General features: G+C 36.1%; 1 protein-coding gene across 1 annotated transcript; it reads right to left on the bottom strand.

Annotated features, from left to right (window-relative positions):
- Nucleotides 1-3,157: 3,157 nt before the first annotated feature.
- Nucleotides 3,158-3,472, bottom strand: LOC100763040 (enhancer of rudimentary homolog). The gene has a single exon (XM_035451345.1). The coding sequence runs from the start codon at nt 3,470-3,472 to the stop codon at nt 3,158-3,160; it is 315 nt and encodes a 104-aa protein (XP_035307236.1).
- Between the last annotated feature and the right edge of the window lie 17,085 nt (nt 3,473-20,557).

Below are 20,557 nucleotides of genomic sequence, written 5' to 3'. Positions count from 1 at the left end.
AGCACAAGTAAAGCCATGAGAAATGTGGCAATACATATATTAATAGAAACGGATTAATTTAAATGTAAGAGCCAGTTAGTAATAAGCCTGAGCTACTGGGTCAAACATTTATACTTAATAAAAGCCTCTGTATGGTAATTTGGGAAGCAACTGCCAGTCATTTTAAAACAGGTGGGTGGGAGACAGAGAAACATCCATTTACACATTTCCAGAACTTAAAGCAATTTAAAGTGATTTTTTTTACTATGATTTGTTTTGAATTTTATTGGAGGGTGACAATACAGATTTCAAGGACATATATTTTGAAGCTCATGCGAAGAAAAATGATCTGCAGGTTAGGTGTAGCCTTCCATGTAAATGGCTCGTCGCTACAGCTTACTCTTGCGTCTTTGATCACGAATGCTCCCTGTGGGTCAATAAAACAATATATACATATATATGTATATATACATATGCATATATATAGGAAAATATATCAAAAGAAACATATATTGGTACATACTTTATCAAATATATTTTCTCATATTATACTTCAAATTTCCCCTCAGATTTAACATTTTTTAAATTATTTTATTATTTGTATAAAGCACTCTTCTTTATGTAATCCTGCTATTCTAAACTAGATCTTGTTACAATGCAGATGCAGAGTTTTATGTGTTGTATTACTGAACCTTGCATGTGTATGTTCTTTGCTTAAATGCTCACATATATTCAGGTACATGTGTGCATGGGTGTATATGCTGCTTGGTGCTACTCTCCAGGGGCCATATGGCTATATTAACAAACTCTCCTTGGCCTGCAACATGCCAAATAGGCATTACTGTGACTAATGAGCTCCAAGGAGACTCCTGTGCTTATTTGTATATACCTACATGGTTGTTTTTTTTTTTTTTTTAACAAGTATTCCAGAGTCCGAAGTCAAGCAATTTGCTAACTGTGCACTATTTTAAATCTTTGTTGTTTCAGTCTGTTCAGCCCAGACATTTCTTATTGTAGCTCTCACAAGTGCTATCTTTCTTTTTGTTTATAAGGTATTTGAATTTAGAAAGATAATGACAAAACATTGCCTTGCAGACATTCATTTGCCAGGTGTCCTAGTGTTGTTGCTTAGTTTGAGTTATACTTAGTGCTCCCTGTTCTACTTATCCCAAAGTACAACAACATCCCGTAGAATATAACACAAAAAAATACAGTTGGCAGTACTGAATTTTAAATATTATTCTTCCTTTAAAGGATATTGTTTGTATAAGTCAAAGGGATGGCTATGGTACAGTGCTTGACTAGCATGACAAAGCTCTGGGTTCAATACAGAATATTATATAATGCAGGATTGTGTGGAAACTTGTAATCCCACTACTACAAGAGAGCTAAGAAGAAGAGGACCTGATGTTCAAGGTTCACTACCAGCTACAAAGCAACTTTGGCTTTGGTACATGATATTATCTCTTGAAACATCTTAATTTGGGGGCAATGAGATAATTCAGCTAGTTAAGGCACTTACTGCTAAGCCTGAAGACACAAGTTAAATCCCTGGAGTCCACTAAGTGGTAAGAAGAACTGACTCCTGCAATTGTTTTCATTCCCAAAAAGCCTACCATGGGGTGTATGTGCCTACACAAATGTACAAACGCAAATTAAAATGAAATGTTAAAAAGTGCCAATATCAATTTAAATGAATCATAACTGAAGGTGACATTTATATGCTAGTTCAATTTCAGAATTACATGAGTGGAAACAAACCAAACGATGAACAGAAACCAAAGTAGGTCACTGAATGCCTCATTTCAGTGTCCAGCAGCATAATTTAGATAATGAAATACCTTAGCATCATGCTCCATATCTACATTTAATAGTATCCCATGGACACCATTATTTACAAATAGAAAAATAGCCACTTTCCCAAACATAAAATCTTATACATAATAGATGAATAAAGTAAAAGAATGATGAGAAACACATAAAATATTAAGAATTTGTTTTTAAGCTTTAATAAAAAGTTATGACTGAACATTTTGTGTTCTGTGAGATTTACTTTTCCATCTGCAAAATGGCGGCTGATAGCAACAACAGTACCTTGGGGTTGCTGCAGCTATCTCAGAAGTCAATCATCAGAAAATTATGTGTGTATTTTTTTCAAACTGTTAGCTAATTTAATTAGCACTAGAGAGGTCATATTCTAATGTGCTTAACATCCACATTCTTTTGCATCCCCACTTTGATGTAGGAGAGAAAAGTCATTCACTAATCATAAGGTTATTATAAAACCTTGTTTATGATTCAAAAGAGACAAATGTTTACCAGTCAATTAAAAAATGCCAGAAATTGAGAAGTGCAACTCATTTATTCTGATCTTGGGATGTGTAAAATAAAGGGAATGCAGGGTTCCATCGTGACCAGAAATAATAATGATAATTAAATTCATTGATCTCTTTTGTCCACATGTTATCTGTATGCATGTAAGGACATGAAAAATACATTTGTTAGATTTATTTAATACTTATTAAAATAAAATCAACGTGGTATATAAACTCAGGTGGTATTTTATGATATGAATTTGAAACCCACTTCTCCAAGCTCATAGCTGCTAGTGATGTTTGACACCTAAGTTCTGAGTTATGGATCACCGGTTGATGACTTTTTACATTACACCTTGAGCATCCCCAACACGTTTTGCTTCCTGCTAGTTATGAGGTGATTGCTCCCAGAGTCTTCCTTATGATACCATCCTGTTCTGCCTCACAAGGAACATGAAAAATAGAGTCAAGTCACCATGAGAGAAGCCTCTAAAATCTGTTGCCAAAAAGAATCTTTCCGATACCCCTGCCATCCTGTTTAAACTCGTAACTAAAGAACCTTATTTTCACTAAGTTATCTAGAGAGCATCATTTATCAGTGTCACTAGCCCCTTATACCTCGAACAGTTGGCATAATGAATGCTATAAAGCAGACATGAAACATTTCCATCTATAGAATCATGAAATTATGCTAAAGAGAAAAATCAGTGAAAAGGGCAATGGAGTTTTCAGAGTAAAAAGAGGCCCAGATATCATCCAACACATAACAGAAAGAAGAAAAAAAAAAAGGGGGTATGGGTCCAAGTGATCACCACACACACCTGTGGTCCAAGCCGGCCCCAGTCCCGGAAGCTTCCTGATCACTATGACCCAGCTGGTTGTGCCTGCTGAGTAAGGAGCACATAGATCCTCTCTTTGATCCACTCTCGGGTGTACGACTTGTAGGTCTGAGTATCTTCTCGGAGCACCAGGCAGCTGAGGTCCACCAGACGGTCGATAAACTCAAACAACTGACTGACGCCATACGTGATGGACTGGCTGAGGGGGTTCATTCGCTTCAGGTGTTCTTCAAACATCTTACAGATGCCTTCCATGCATTCATTCACGGATTCATACTCGGCATATGTTCGGCCTTCCGGCCTCTGACTAGGCTGCACCAACAGCATGATGGGAGTCATCGCAAACCACACTTGTCTGTAGTGGTGCCTGTATCGTGTGGCCATGAGTTCAGTGGCAACGCCCCTAACAGCCAGTCTCGTGAGAGCTGCTCTAACAGCTCTGCGCATGCCCTGCATCCCTTCATGCAGGCGGTGGCAGCATCCGAAGGTTGATTATTCAACGCATCTCATTGTAAGTGGCTCATACACACCAACGCGACTGATGATGCAACTATGTGCTTGGTGTTCTTGAGAGACATCTGTTTAAGGAAATATATTGGCTCAATGCACATGTTTTTATTTAAATAACCTTAATAAATATGTTTGAGGAGGAAGTTATTTAAAGGCTTAGTCACCAAGCAGAAGTAGACAAGCAAAATCCATATTTACATACCCCTCTTCGCCACCTATATTAGCAACATTAGCTTATTCAACCTTGTTTGCAGTCTTCATTAACTTCATCTAATTGCTAATATTGTTTCATAAATATTTGCATAAAGTTCTTAAGACTGTATACCTTATTTGAAAGTATGTGTTAATGTGCCATTCTACTGTGCAAAGAGCGTGAGAGTACAGGATAATTCACAAATTTCACTCTTTCACTTTTTCTAAGAAATTTAATAAGAAGAATAAATTAGAAAACTCTCCAGTGATAACAAAGGAAAGCTATTTTTATGCTCTGTGGATTTCCAGAACATTACATATTGTTAAACTGTACCATAAAAGGAGGCAGTATCTGCTAGCTACATCTATTGAAGGAATGTTTTAATTTACAATAAAATACAGAACTGGGGCAAATAAGAATCTATCAATTAACATCACCTTAAAACCACTTTATGAAGAGAATGCCATCATTTCACACACATGTTTTCTAAAATTGGCTGAGGTGAATGCATGAGGACCATCAACAGGCCCTGTAACAAAGAGAAGCAGATCTTATTAGTGACAAATCATAACAAGAGAAGAGGACAAGGAGATATTGATGTTTTATGCAACGCTTTCATGTTTATAAGGCAAATAATTACAGAAATGGGTTTTCAATACGTGTTAAGTTAAACAAAAGTATATATGGGGATGGTTAAAATAATTTTCTAGTGAGAGTTTTTAAAGAAGTGAGCCAGTTGAGGGACAGGACATTACAGCTTATTCTGATGGTGGGCTTTCCATTTTCCTTTCTATAATATGGGTTGTAAAAGCATCTACATCCCATAATTCGGGTGTGGCCCAAGTTGCAGAATTTCCAGCAGCACCATCTTGATGTGCTGAATGAGGTTAATTTAGTTGTTGGTCACCTCTGTATTTATTTGATTTTATCTGGTTTCCTTAGAGGAGTAAGAACAGTGATAAGCAAGTGGGCTGCAGATCAAATATACCCATGGAGGAAGTGACCAAGTGAAAACAAAGAGGAAAGTAAACCATGAGGAGCACAGAGGACTTCACAATGAATGTAAAAGACAAAGCTGCAACATTCCCAGACCTACTTCCCTCGTATCAGTTTTGGAGGTGATCTTTGATGGTAAGGTGTCTCACCAACATTGCCCAGAGTATATGAGCATGGACTGAGGACAAGGGGTGCTGTGATTGTGGCAATGATGGAAATGAGAACTGCATTGAATGGCATTGCCTAGTACCCTGAACTTTTCTTTGTTACATAACCTGAAGTTTTAATAAAAAAAATGTGAAAATATTAATAATTTAATAAAATAAATAAATAAATAAATAAATAAATAAATAAAAAGAAAAAAAATACTACTCAGGTACTCAGCATTTTTTATGAAAATGTTTTCATAAGAGATTACAGTTATCATGTCTACAGCCAGTCAGTGTCAGATGCTTTGTCTGTTTTCCTCTCAGGTAATTTGTTAATGTAACTTCCTTATTTTCAAAATCCTAAGCAGGTCCCAGTGTCTCTCTCTTCCAGCTGCTGCAGGTATCATGTCTAACTCTGTGCTGTCATGCTCCCTGCCATGATTACAATTTACTAAACCCCTGACACTGTAAGCAAGCTCCAGTTAAATGTTTTCCTTTATAAGAGTTGCTGGGTCATGTGTCTCTTCATAGCAACACAACACTAAGTAAGACATCTTTATTCTGGCTTACAAGCACAGTCCATGAAACAGTGATGTCAAAGCAAGGAGAACTTGAAATAAGTAAAGAAAAAGAGAACAATGTGTGCTTATACTCAGTTCCTTTCCTTATTTGTACAGTCTAGGGTTCCACACTGAAAATGATGCCATCTACAGGGGATGGTTCTTCCTACTGCAACTGAAGCAGTCAACATTATCTGCCCTCTTGCTCAGAGGGCTAACTCCTGGGTGATTCTAGACTCTGTCACATTAACAGCTAAAACCAATCACATCTGTCACACACTTCTATCATGAGATAGTTTTCACCAGATACCCAAAGTGAGGAAGTCAATTTATCCTAGCCTGAAATCTCTAAAACTGTGACCAAAGTAATCTTTTTACCTTTAATTATCTGGACTATTTTGTTACATGAACAGGACTGACTAGCACAGAGCTTCTTCCTCACCTACAATTTGGCTTCCGGTTCTGCTGTATAATCTTTATTTTTTTCCATAGATTTTGGCCATGTTTTCACCTCTAAAATGTGAGGTGTAAGAGTGGAAGTGTAGATCATCAAAGTCTGTAGTCAGAAAGGTGAAATAGTCAATCTGTTTTTAAACAGCAGCTAAGGTGTAACATCAAGCAGAATAACACAGTGAACTTTAAAATGTGTGAGCATTGCAACTATTAAAAATTCATCCCTTAAATCAATTGAACTTATCAGGATATGCCAAACTGAGATGATTTTTCTATCTCAATAGTCTTTAGTGTTTCTATGCTTATAAATTTGATTTAAAATATATCACACTGCAGACTGGAATTAAAAAAAAAAACTTGAAGTTGCTGCATCTCACTGATTCCATCCTTCCCAACTTGTTTAATACTAATGTCATTTTCCCAGTAACCTTCTGCCATACCCTCCATGTATCACAGCATATATTAATCACTTCTATATTTGATTATCTATGGGACAAAGATTCAGGAGCTCCAATATTTCTAAACACAGCAGGTAGTTCATGAATTTGAAGAAGAACACTTTGAAAAAATGATATTTTTAGATGAGAATGTGTATTGGATTTTTGCATTGTGAAAGCAGACTAAATTGAGTATATAGTGCATAATGTCAGAAGGTATTAATATTACAAATCTCAGTGTCAGTCGTTTCTAACAAAAATTGTAGAATCAAACCAAAACTATATGGATATATAAGGATTATTAGTATTCTTTTTGGTGTGCTGAGGGAAACAATTAAAATAAAATTTAATACATTGTGAGTATAGTGTAGATGTTTTTTTAAAGTATCTAAAATAATGGCTTTACTAATATTTAAATAGTATTTCTTTACCTCCAATGAAAATTTACAAAGATGAAAAATGTCTTAGAAGTAGAATTTGGAGCTACATAAAATTTACTTATATAAAAGTTACATACACAGAATGTCTAATTTAAGTAGAGCATGGTGAGATGACTCAGTGGTCAAGAGCAATGGTTGTTCTTTCAGAGGACCCAAGTTCAATTCAGAGTACTCACAATCTATAATTCCAGCCTCAGGGGATATGACACTCTTTTCTTGCTTCCTTGCTTAGGATAGCTGTACATGGTACACAGACATACATACAGGAAAGTACCCACACACTTGAAAATAAAGATAAATAAATCTCCAAAATAAAACAAAATTAGATAGCATATGATGATAAATTTGATCTTGACTTTAATAAAAGTATCTTTTTAAAAAATGAAGCTTAACACTAATGGATGACTGAAACATATATTTGTATATCTTCAAATATTAAAGTATTAAAGCTATAAGTCCTCTCTCAAATGCATGTGATACATTGAGGCTTCATTTATGCACTGGTGACAAGATAAGCCACCAATAAACAAATATATGCATGTATAAATATAGATACCCTTTCCATTACTCTATATTATTTTAGCTAAAACTGACATATTAAGCATTTGAATTTGAATTTCACAGGTGAAGGATCCAATCACCCATGCAGCTGTCAAATTGAGAGTAGCATATGAGAAGTGGGAGAGATGTACAAGTGTCAAGAAAGGGAGCATCCTTTTAAGTACCACGATTTCACTGACAGATGGCTTGATAGCTTACTCTTTTACATTCTATGAATTCTCATAGTCTCCATAGCAAATGTGTTTTAATAATGCCTCAAATGTCAAAATAATTTATGGAAGTAATCAGATGATGGAAAGTAGGTTTACAAAACATAATATGAGAAATGGAAAAGTAGTCTTCATAATCATATACAATGTTGAAATACAATGGACATTTGTAAAAATATAGATGGAAAAATTACAGGAATATACAGAATTATTAGGGAGGAATCTCCTAAAGAGCTCTCCAAATTGGAACAAGCCACAACATAGATAACAGAGGATTTGGACTGAAATCCAAAATTAAAAATGTTGGGTATGAGTTGACAAAGGCAGAAATAGAAGATTTGAAAACTAAACAGTTGCTCAAATTTCCCATGCAGGAGAAAATTAGAGTAAAAGATATAAGCTCTCTCTTTTGCAGGAGGTGGAGTTAAATTTCTACTACCCTGCTCCCTCATAAGTTCCTAGTGATTTGCTTTCAAAAATCTCAAACATAATGTAAGGAACAATGAAAATCATCATTCTATAAAAAAGAAAACTTAAAAACATGATGTTACTTAAGTGGTACTATTAACCCCACAATGGATGTCACATGGCTGTCCTGTAGCCAGTGATAAAATGAGATTATGAGGGGACTTCATATTGTGACACCCTTTAATCAAGCCCATTGCCTCCACTAAAAGACTAAAATAGCAGAAACTGACATTTTCCTCAGAATATCACCTGGGTTCAATTGCACACTGTCAATACCATGTGCAAAAAAGATTCAGAAATTATCATTGATTCAAAAAAGATATGTCACTTGGGTCGAGTAAATTTAGTGAAGTGATTTAAATGATTAGAATATATACAAACAAGCACAAGCACACACACCTACATCAGATATATATATATATATATATATATATATATATATATATATATGCAAACCCAAACAAAGGCCCTCTCATGAAATCCAAATAATATCTTGTTACTGAAGGCATACTGTACCAACATTAATTTCTGAGTTTTGAAAAATATATGATAATTATGATATTAACCTGAAGAAGACATATAACTTTTTGCAGTGTATTTGAAACTAGGAGATTTATAATGATACTGAAATAAAAGTAGCTGAAAAAGGAAAACTGAGACCTTTGAATATTTTGTTTCATGCGTAACCATATTACTTTTTGTTTGTTTTGCATATGTAAATCTGTGTTCAAGTGTATATATATATTTATATGCATGTGGTCACACTTTTGTGTGCAGGTACATGTATACCAATGCATGTGAAGGCTAGTAGCTGATTCAAGCTTTGTTTTCCATCATTTTCCACCATATTTAGAGAACCCGAGTCATTGTCCTGAACCATGATTTTGCAGAGTTAGCCAGTTTTAGTTAGATTTATCCTGCTTACACTTGGATCCCCTGTTTCTCCCTTCTAAGCACTGGGATTGTAGACAAGCTATTATACCTATCTGGGTTTTTTATAGATGCTGCAGATCAAATATCCTTTCCTGATGCCTCTCGACAAGTGCTTTATATACTGAGCATCTCCACACACCACTTTTTTAATTAAAAAGCTAATAACAATGTGGGGCAGTGGTAGCACACGCCTTTAATCCCAGCATTTGGGAGGCAGAGGCAGGTGGATCTCTGTGAGTTCGAGACTAGCCTGGTCTACATGAGCTAGTTCCAGGACAGCCTCCAAAGCCACAGAGAAACCCTGTCTCAATCCCCCTCCCACAAAAAAGCTAATAACATGGACTGTCTAAGATGCCTAATACTATGAATTAACATATTTTATCATGGGTTTTATAGATATTTAGTGAAACATTATATTAAACCAAGGTGTTTCTCTAAGAGAGTGGTTTCTTGTGTTTGGTATCTATATTGGTAGACTGTCCCTCCTAGTACGGATAGTATTCATCCAGACACTCAAAGGCTTTATAATGAAATGCTTCATCCTCCCCAACTAAGCAACAGTGTCAGTGCTCTAGGACCTCTGAATTGCTCTTTCTCTTCATACTTTCTGAAGATCTTGGAGCTTTCAAGTGTCATATGGATGTGAATAAATCCTTTACACAAACCTTTTAAATTACATACATCTTAGCTGTTCCTCTGAAAATCTTAATGTAGAGTTTAAATATGACCCTCATTGTGGTAAATCTTTCTACTGAGAGTTAACAAAATAAACCAGCTACTAGTATTATTTAGGAAATTTTAGGTACTTTAATATGAATTTAAAAATAAGATTCACCATTTGTATCAGTGGTAGAGTTACTGAGTTTACAGTGTTACTATTATTATGAAAATGACCTTAAATCATTTAGGGGTGAAATATCATAATGTCAAAATCACTTTGGAAAATTAATTATACTGGTGGAAATACAATGTTAAGAAAAGTGAAAACAAGCCAATGGTTTTAAATTTAATAAAGACAGTTTTTATACTAATAGAAATAGATTTTCTCTCTATTTAATTTTTCAAAATATTACATGAGCATAATGAAAGCCAGCCATAGCTAGTTGGCTCAGCTTCCGATATTCAGTATAAATCAAAAGGTAAAGGCCATTATATAGATTTGGCTTACTAAAATCTTAAGTTATCTGTGCCCATTGTAGGTATGAAATGACAAGATTTCATATTTGTAACTTTAGTTTCATTTGAGATTTCTATTTTAAGCTACTATAAACAGAAATTACTTCACCTAATAATGAAGATTATATGTAGAATTAAAATTCATTTGAAGAAGACAAGGTTAGGGACTGAAGAGCATGCTTAATATAATACTTGACATTGAAAAAAAGGGTAAATTTAAGAGAGTTCAAATACAGCCCATTAGTGGTTGTTGACAAAAGCTCCCTTGGTAGAAAAAAAAATGTTTTTTACAACCTCGACAATTACCTAAACCAGTAACACAAATATACTATCATTGTTAGTTTAATTTCTTTTTTAAAATATGTGACAAAGCAGTAGAACACTCATTGTCTTAAAACTCACGATTGTCCTATTTCAGCCTCCAGAGTGTTAGGATATCAGCTGTGGCACTAGGTTGTACTACTATTAATCTCATTTAATTTGCAATCATTTTATTACAAAAGGCAAATGTGCCCAACACTGTGCTTAATACCATTGATCACTTCCCATTGGTTACCAAGATTATTGTTTTAACCTAGAGAAAATTAATAGATAATAAGAGGAGTAAGGTGAAGCTAAGAGAAAGTGAATTTAGTTAATATCCTGTGTTAGAAGTGTCTTATGACTCTTGACATTAGTGAAGTAATCAGAAGAAAAAGAAGGTTTGAACAAAACACCCTATATGTAGAGAGAGAAGAGCACCCCAAACCTTAGAAGTTAAAAAAGTGCATGGTTTAAAGCCTTGTGAGAGAAACCATATTGAGCACTCAGCTGTGAATTTCTATTGCTCATTTCTAATAAGCAGAATCTTGGCTAGCCCTGGTCCTGCAAAGATAAATGAGATGGGCATTGGTATAGTAACAAACTCATCACAAAATGGAAGTAGTCTTACTAAATGCTGGGTTTATGACAGACAGAAACTACTGAAAGAGATTTCAGTGAACCAAATTAACACGCTGCACAGTGAGATTCAGTTGCATTTAGTATTGTCATATATATATATATATATATATATATATAATATATATATATATATATCCTTTGGCTTCTATTGATGCAATAATAGAAAACAGAGCCTGGCTGTGGTGTTGCAAGCCTTTAATCACAGCACTTGGGATGCACAGGCATGCAGATCTCTGTGAGTTAGAAGCCAGCCTGGTCTACAGAGCAAGTGCCAGAATATGCTCCAAAGCTACAAAGAGAAACCCTGTCTTGAAATTACATACACATACACACACACACACACACACACACACACACACACACACACACACACACACGATTATAGATGCATAATTAGATAGTTCAATGATGGATGATAAATATCAGAGATAGATGATGCATAGATAATAAATGGATACATAAATGACAGGACAACCCATGATAGGTTACAGATAAATATGTACTTAGATTATTAATAAATTACAACTTTTTCCTGTATTGAAGAATTATAAGCAATTGACCGACATACACAAGGAGATGGAAAGGTTAGTTACTGCTTGTAAAATATGGGCTGTACACAATGACTTTCTTCCAAAGACTACAATGTGGACTGAGTGTCTGTGTTGACCTGAAGTTATTATGTACAATGATAAATCATGATGGTAATATATGTTCTCACTATGAGGTGACAAGAATGACATTTTGTCTCTGAAGTCTTCCTCTGAGAGGTTACAACCTTAATAAAAAGAAAAACATCAGAAAAATGTAAATGAAAAGATATTCTACAAAATATCACAGCATTGTTTCTTCAAACATTGACGTTCATAAAAATCAAGGAAGCTATGAGACTATTGTTTGCAACAAAATCGAATGACAATGACCACTATCTGTGATGTATGTTAAACAAGACTGTAAAAGAATAGATTAATAATAATAATTTTCAATATCGTTTGCTAATAATACAAGCATATCATACTAATATAATTAGTTGCTAAGAGGAAATAGTGAAAACTTCATAATAATTTCCTTTATTTTCTGACTTTAATGTAAAGCAAAAATTATCCCTTTTTTTTCAAAAAATTGTTATAATAGAATATATGCACCCCTCTCACTCCTCCCACCAAACTCTTCTATAGTCCTTCAAATTCAACATCTCTTTTCCATTAATTGTAATTGATTGTATACATGTATATGCACATATATTCCCAAATATAACCCCCTCAGTCTGTATAAAGTTAATTGTATCTATATTTTCAGAGCTAGACATCTGGCACCGAGCAAGCAGTTTATATCCTCTACCCTGAGAAGTCCACTGCTCCTCCAAGATTTTTTTGAATTGCCTATATCCTTTGGGTAGAGTTGAGGTCCCAGGGGTTTTTGTGGTCTACTCTGGCATATTCCTTGCTATCACCTGATCCCACAGGTCTCACAACCTTTCTTCCTTCTGTTCTACAATCTTCCCAGAGCCTTGGGAGCAGCAGTGATTTGTAGATGTTTCCACTGGGACTGAACTCTATAAATCTGCATTTTGACTGGTTGTGCTTTGCAATGCAGTGTGTCAGGAGCCAGCCCTGGTTAGATATAAAAGTCTCCTTTACAAGAGGCCTGGCAACCTCCTTGGCTAACTGCCAATTTAGCCAAACACCCCACCCCCTCCCCGAAGGTTAGTGTTTCGAGATAATCCACAAGAATGTTCTGGGACACCTGCCCAGGCCTGAGGGCATTAAACTCCCATTCCTCTGCCTCCCTTACTTGCTCTTTCTTTACTTCCTCTTTCTTTCTCTTTAAGAACTCTTTGCTTAAATTCAATAAACAGACCTTGACAACCCATTGCTTGGTCTCCCTCTTTCTTTCTCACCCATTTATTTTTAGGCTTAATCCCCCTCGAGACCCGTGAATTACCAGACCCCCCCTGGACGGGGCAGGTGGCGCCCAACATGAGGTAAGGACTCTTCGACGAAGGAGACCATCCCCAAGGAAACCCTTGGCGTCCAACAAGGAAGTCCTGCTCACTGATTGCTATGGACGTTGGTCTGGGAACGTTCTCACCGCTCATGAGCAACTGATTCCCTGGTACGTCCCCCTCATTCCGTTCCATAATAATGGGCCAAAAGTTGTCTAAGGAGGTCAAATTCATTAGGGATTTTAAGACTTCCTTTTGGGAAAGAGGAGTTAGAGTAAAATGTAAGGACTTAATTCAATTTTTTGCTTTTTTGTCAAGAACATGTCCATGGGTCATTTTAGAAGCCCCAGACATTCATCCCCTAACTTGGAAAAAGGTTGGAGAGGATCTTAATAGATTACTCAAAGAAAAGAGGCAGTTCCTTTAGAGACTTTTAGTTATTGGATTCTTATTAATGATATCCTTACCAATTCCTCTGGCTATGCTCACCTTACTTCTGCAATTAAAAACTTTCTTGAGCCCCTCTCCCATACTCATTCTCCCGCCTCTGACTGCCCCATAGACAAACCTCCATCCTCTCACTGTCCTTCAATTTCTATCCCTATGCCCCCTCACGAGACCCAACATCCCCCCCCCCACCGTCACATCTTACAGACAAACCTCCCTTAAAACCTCCCCGTAATCTCTATCCCTCTTTACAGGGCCTTGAGCCTCATCCCCCTGAAAACCTTAAAAGTTACCCTGTCTTTCGTTCAAATCCCAAACCAGAAACTGATCACCTAAGTCCCTCAGACGAAGAGGACCTAGAAGAAGCGGTGACCGCTTATCACACCCCAACTGGCCTCCCTTCACCGGCTTTACAGCCCCTACAGGGCCTCAGCCCTATCCCTCGGCCCCCCTTCTCCCATCTTCCACAGGTGCCTTAATTTAAGCTAAAAAACATCTCACCCAACAAATATCAGAACTAAAAGAGGTCTTACAATTACAACAGGAGTTTTCACAGCTCTCCTAGCCCTCACATCCCTCCAGACCACAGTTGGCCAATCTATCTTTGGACTCCACTCAGCCCATTACAGTCCCTAAACCCTCCCTTCCACAGGGGCCAGGCCTCTTGTAAAGGAGACTTTTATATCTAACCAGGGCTGGCTCCTTAACAGCAGTGGGTATATGAAACCTTGAACTCCATTTCTCTTACATGGCCACACATCCTCTTACATGGCCATACTTTCCAATCTTTCCCAAAAGTTCTACAGATTGGGAACTAGTAATTCAAATATAGGACTGCATGAGATATGTTAGCATATAAAAATAAACCCACAGAGGCATAAAAAATGTTCTGATTATTTTTTAAATTATGGGTGTCATAGATCAGCAAATAGAAAAGGAAGTATACAATCTAAAAAAGATATTAAATATAACCTTTAGTAAAGACTGGACTAGTCAATGGGTGTGAACTTACTGTGAAGGGATGACTAGCATTAAGACAGAGCAAATGATACATCACTGAGATCAGAGGGAAGACAATTATGGGGTAATGACACTCAGATGGTCTAAGTTATCCCTAAAATGCACGAAATGAACATTCCTTATATACCTAAATTTGACTTGCACTTCTCATTTTCCTGTCTCCACTTCCAGAGAACTAACATTACAGGTATATCCCAGTATACCTGTACATATCTGGGGCTGGATATCAAATTCAGGGCTTTTTGCATGCTAGGCAATTACTCTACCTAAGGAGATACACCACCAAACCCTTTCACCATCGGATCACAAAGAATAGCATAATGAATACATGAGAAAATATGTCCTTGTATATACATTTAAGGAATTAAGATATAATGAAGCAATCACTACTGTCATCCCCTAGAGTAGGAAAAAATTTAGCAGAGAGGGATCAAGGCTTGTTTTGTTGTCACTTTTTTTTCCTTCTTTATTTGTGTTTTGGCTTTTGAGGCTATCTTCAGGTAGACATATGCATTGCTAGGGATTATCACAGGTTCAGAGGATGCTGTAAGAAAGGAGATTTTGGGCACAGCATTCTCAAGAGAACAAGACAATTCAACCAGGACACAACCTAGTGTATCAGGAAAAGAGAATTTAAATTAAAGAATTTCCTACATCATGTTTGCCTGTGGCAACTCAATGTGAGATTGTCATGATGGATGAGTCTTGTCAGAGTACCCCACCCACTGTGGACAGTACCATCTCCATGCAGGTTGTTGTGACCTGTACAATAAAGGTAGCTGAGCATGATCCAATCAGCAAGTGAGGTAGAAATCAATGTTCCCCCTTGGGTTTTGCTTGAGTTTCTGCCCAATTCCCCTCAGTGAAAGAGCTATGACTTTGATGTTTAAGACAAATAAACTGTTTCCTCAAGTTGCTTTGGCTTAGACTATTTATTATCGGCACAGAAAACAAACTAGAACAGTTACTTCTCATGTTGGTATGAAATATATATATATATATATATATATGTATGTGTGTGTGTATAATCTTTCTGTTACATTATATATATATAATATATATATGTATGTTATATATATATGTATATATATAACATACCAAAAGTATACATTGGCTAGTATATATTATGTACATATATACATTTATATAACATAGGAAGAGGGATTTACTTTGGCTTAAAGTTTGAGGTATAATCCATAGTGGCATTGAAACATAATGGCAGGGAAATCTCAATGTTAGGATTTTGAGGCAGCTAGTCAAATGGCATCTACAGTGAAGTAGCAGAGGAGGATGAATACTGGCACTCATCTCACTTTATCTTTTCTATGGAGTTCAAAATCTGAGGGCAAGATAAAGTGCAATCAAGAGTGGGTGTGTCTCCCCATCTCCATTAATATAATCAAATAATCCCCTAGAAATGCCCAGAAGAGAAATTCCCAGATTAACCTCAATCTCATCAACTAGAAAATGGATATTATCCATCATATCTACCAAGGATTTAGTTATCCACAGTCAGTATTATCCTCAAAATATTAAGTGGAAGATTCCATAAATGAATAATTTATATATTTTATCATTCACTCTTTTAAAAGAGTTGCAATGGTCAGTACCAACCTGGTTTGGTACCCTGGGAGCAGAACCATCCCTTTGGTGGACATACACTGTATCTTAACTCTTATCTACTTGGTTACCAGCTCAGCTTTCATGATGACTATCAGTGTTCCCATCATGTTAAAAATGAATCTTTATATGTTCCTCACTAGACCAGGATTGGAAAGAAAGTCACAAGATTTTATATCAAGGGAAACAAAATAAACCTAGATAGTGACTTACCTCAAGGGATCAGAGAGAGGCAATATTTATAGAAAAAGTGATAGTGAACACCTAAGAAACAGTGGGGCTTTCTCAGTGAAAAGGGAGGTAAGTACTATGTATGCAAGCCAAGATATCTGATGTTCAAGTGTGTAAAGCTTACTTCTGTGCAGGATGAATAATGGCACTGGTCCTGTCAATAACGGATTTATTGCAGTGGTTGTTTACATTCAGATGATAACACAAAGACAGGGGAAAATATGGTTTTAAGGTAACTGGGAATGTAGAATGGCTGGTCAAATGGATGACAGAATAGATGGTGTCTGAGATTTAAATTTAAAAATAAGAAAGAAAAAAGCTGAAGGATGGTTTTAGAATTACATTGCAAATGTCATTTACAATACATATAATGGATTATATAAGTGAGGTATATTGATATTGAAAACATTAAGCATGTCTGCAACTATGAATTTGAAGAGATTCATAAGGTACAAAGTTAAAATTAATTATATATGCAAAGAAATATAACTCTAGAAAATATATATGGGTTATATAGATGCATGTGATAACTAGGTACTTAAACATCATAATTAATAGAGTGATCATAATCCTTACAGAATGAAATTGGTTTTCAAAATAACATTTAAGTAAAGAAAAAATTGAAATGATCTCTGATTGGGGTAGTGAAAGATCTTTAAGGAGCCTATTTGTATCAGTAATCACTCAGAAGGAAGGAATAGCTGTGCTAATAGTGTCATAGTTGTGTACACATCCAAATTAACAAGGCTAAAATATTTGTGATTAATCATGTGTTAGCTCATTCATAATATACAGAAAAAGCATGGGATAGAGAGTCAAATATAATGCACTGAAATGTGAGTTTGGCACAAGGATGTAAGAGGTATAAGAGTGGTCTTTTTCCACTCTTCAGGAGCATGGTAATGAGAGAAGAGACAGGGACCAGATCAATTTTAAGTCAAGTCATTTTTCAGTTTTATAAATTTTGTTTAGTTCTTATTCTTTTCTTCATTATGGTAGAATATTCCTGGCAATAGGTCTATAACATGAAATAAAATCTATAGATTAGGAAATAGGGCTGAGATGTTGAGTGTCATTCAAGTGATGAATGCAGAAACATGAAGAGCTGAGATTACATCACCACAGCTCAAACAAAATGTTGTGTGTTTTGCAATTAGTTCACCTATAGCCCCAGTGTCTGAGAAGCAGGGACATGTGGCTCCATGGAACTCAATGGTCTGCAAGTCTTGCCAGTTAGTAAGCTCCACTAAAAGAGATTGTCTCAAAATATACGGTAGAAAATGACTGAGGAAGACAGCCAGTGTTCACAATTCGGGCCTTTATACACACACGCATATATGCATGCACATCGCTGAGCACATGCGCATACACAGGCATTCACACACACACACACACACACACACACACACACACACACACACACACACACCGAGAGAGAGAGAGACAGAGAGAGAGAGAGAGAGAGAGAGAGAGAGAGAGAGGCGAAGTAAATGAAAACAGTAACAATCACAGTTAATGAAAGACCTTATATTAAGTTGTTTTTAGGAGCAGAGAAAGAAGATAAACTCAAAGACAACAAGAGTAAGATGATGAGATCCATAGATAAACAGACTCTCACTTTGGGGAGAGAAAGCTGATTTGTTTTGATAATATGTGACCTGCTAAGTAAGTTTAGAATTTAGAAAAGAAAAAGAGGCATTACAGAAACAACTGACTACTTTCTTCTTTACGAATGTGCCTCTTATTTTTGTCCCTTGTTTGTTGTTCATTTTGTATACTGATTTTAGCAATGCTACACTTACCATTTGGTAATTATCCATTACAGTATGTATATTTACATAGAATGAAGACATATAGATAATTCCCAGTACATCCTGCATGGCAAAATGAAGTGTCATTTACATGAGTAAAGAACTATATGCACACTGAGGTGTCTGAACTTGACTCAAGGTTAGTCTAAGGGAGGCAATGCTGAACGTTCTACTATCTATAAAAAGTAGTGAAATATTTGTATTAGTTTCTATACCTGTCAAGAAGTCAAGCAATGGTTAAGCAGCAGCCATATGAAGAGTCATTCCTACAGTAGTTTGTCACACATATAGGGATAAATCCCATAGGGAGAGAGTGAGTCTAGACGTTGTGTAAGAGTGAGCAAGATGGAAAGTTCCAGAACAAGTGAGAATGAAGATACACTTGGAAAATGGCCAATCAGAAGCTACTGAAGTATGCCACTTATGGAACAAATAATTTTGTGACAGTTGTCATGAGTGTGGAATTTGTTTCAATCCAGAGAGCATTGTTGGTCATTCCATAAGATCTGTGTGGTCTTTGCTTACATGGCCAACTTGGAGGAGAGTATGGTGGCCAGGATTCAAGACAGAACCATACAGCATGCAATACTATATTCATTTATCCATACTTCAAACATATATATTTGAGAATTCTTAGTACATGACTGCCCCCAAAGACCCATTTTACATAGATAAGAAAATGGGGTATTTTTTGTACATATTAAGCAAGATACTGACATGCTTTCATTTTTTCAGGCATAATTACCTACTAAATTTCCTATGGTATGACAATTTTTATTACAGGAATGAGTATACTGCACCCTTTTTGTCAATGTAGAATGATCAAATCTTGGCATTAATGACTCACATCAATGCATTTAATCACCTCTTCAGGGCTTTAGTAAAATGAATGGCTGAAAATGAGAACAAAAAGATATGTTTGCAGAAAGAACTACTAATCAAAATTATTCAGAATTCATTGAAGACAGAAGTGCAGAATAGCTTAAAATGAATGCACAGCTCAATGCGCAGGTAAATGAGAATGAATAGAGAGGCATATTCTATATAAAATATGTAAAATAAAGTATATATGCACTTTATATACATTTTGTTAATTTCTTTTGAAAACATTCTCTATTTTAGCTGTTTTTGCTATTTTAAAATTAGAATTCTTAAACTGACTTACTGATCTTATAATTGCCTTTATATGCTTCCCACTACAAATGAAAATAAAATACAGATCTTTTGATTTCATATATTTCACACACTGAAAGAAATGAAGAAAATTTGGGTACCTGTTTCTATACACACAATACACCCTAAATATTTTCTGTATATAACCTGTTTCAACTACCAGATTATAAATGTTCCAAGTAGAGATTAAGGATTCCTATTTGTAACATGAAAGTTACCCTCACCCTTGTGATGGTTAACCTTGTCAACCCAGATCGGATTTGGAACCAGTCCCCTAGGAGACATACCTATGTCCTGTAAGAGCATTTAACTGAGGTGGATATGCTTACTTTGAATGCAGATTTCATCAACAGTGTGCTTAAAGATCACCACTCATCTCTACTTCCTGATTGTGGACACAGTGTAACCCAGTGCTTCATTCTCACCATAGCAATACTGCTATGAAGGTCTGTACACCTAAATTCAAGCCAAAGTAAACCTTTCCCACCACAAGTTGTTTTTGTTACAGCAAAGAGAAAAACAATATAATAGCAACCGTTGTAGCAGTTCTGAAGTGGACCTGTGAAGAATATACAGAATCAGAGGCTGATTCAACATCAGAACTGTCTACCTGGCAATGTCTTCTCATAACTATTTTCTCATTTCATAGCAGCTCATCCAAGGACATATTTCTTTGTACTTGGCAGCACGTGGCTGACTCAGAATCACCATAGAATCTGAGTTTGAATTTGATCACAAAACTCAAGTTCAAAAATACTATTATCTTTTCAATAACCTTCAAGGTTTTCTATCATGAGCATCTATTCCAGAAGGTGTTAAGTAAGGTAATTTTTGACTCCCTAAGGTCTACCTCAGTCTCATAGAAACAATGTTTCCTTTCTGGTGTGGGATGCCTGTATCTTACTCAGGAACCTGGATTTCTGGGGGAAATTCTTTGCATTCTAATTTCAGTCTGCTATAATTAAGGTAACACCAGTTTTGCTTAAGAGTGAAGGATTTATGAATTTAACTCCATGAAAAACGGTAGTGAGAGATCCAACCAGCCTACCTGTGGCGCTGGCCATGCCCGTTTGGGCGTAGCCACGGGTGCATATGTGAACATGTGGGGTTACGCCTGGGTCCAGGACAAGCTCGCTCTCTCCTGGTTACAGCT

Source organism: Cricetulus griseus (assembly GCF_003668045.3).
Source record: "Cricetulus griseus strain 17A/GY chromosome 1 unlocalized genomic scaffold, alternate assembly CriGri-PICRH-1.0 chr1_0, whole genome shotgun sequence".
NCBI lineage: Eukaryota > Metazoa > Chordata > Mammalia > Rodentia > Cricetidae > Cricetulus > Cricetulus griseus.
This window is presented reverse-complemented; position numbering and strand designations above follow the sequence as displayed.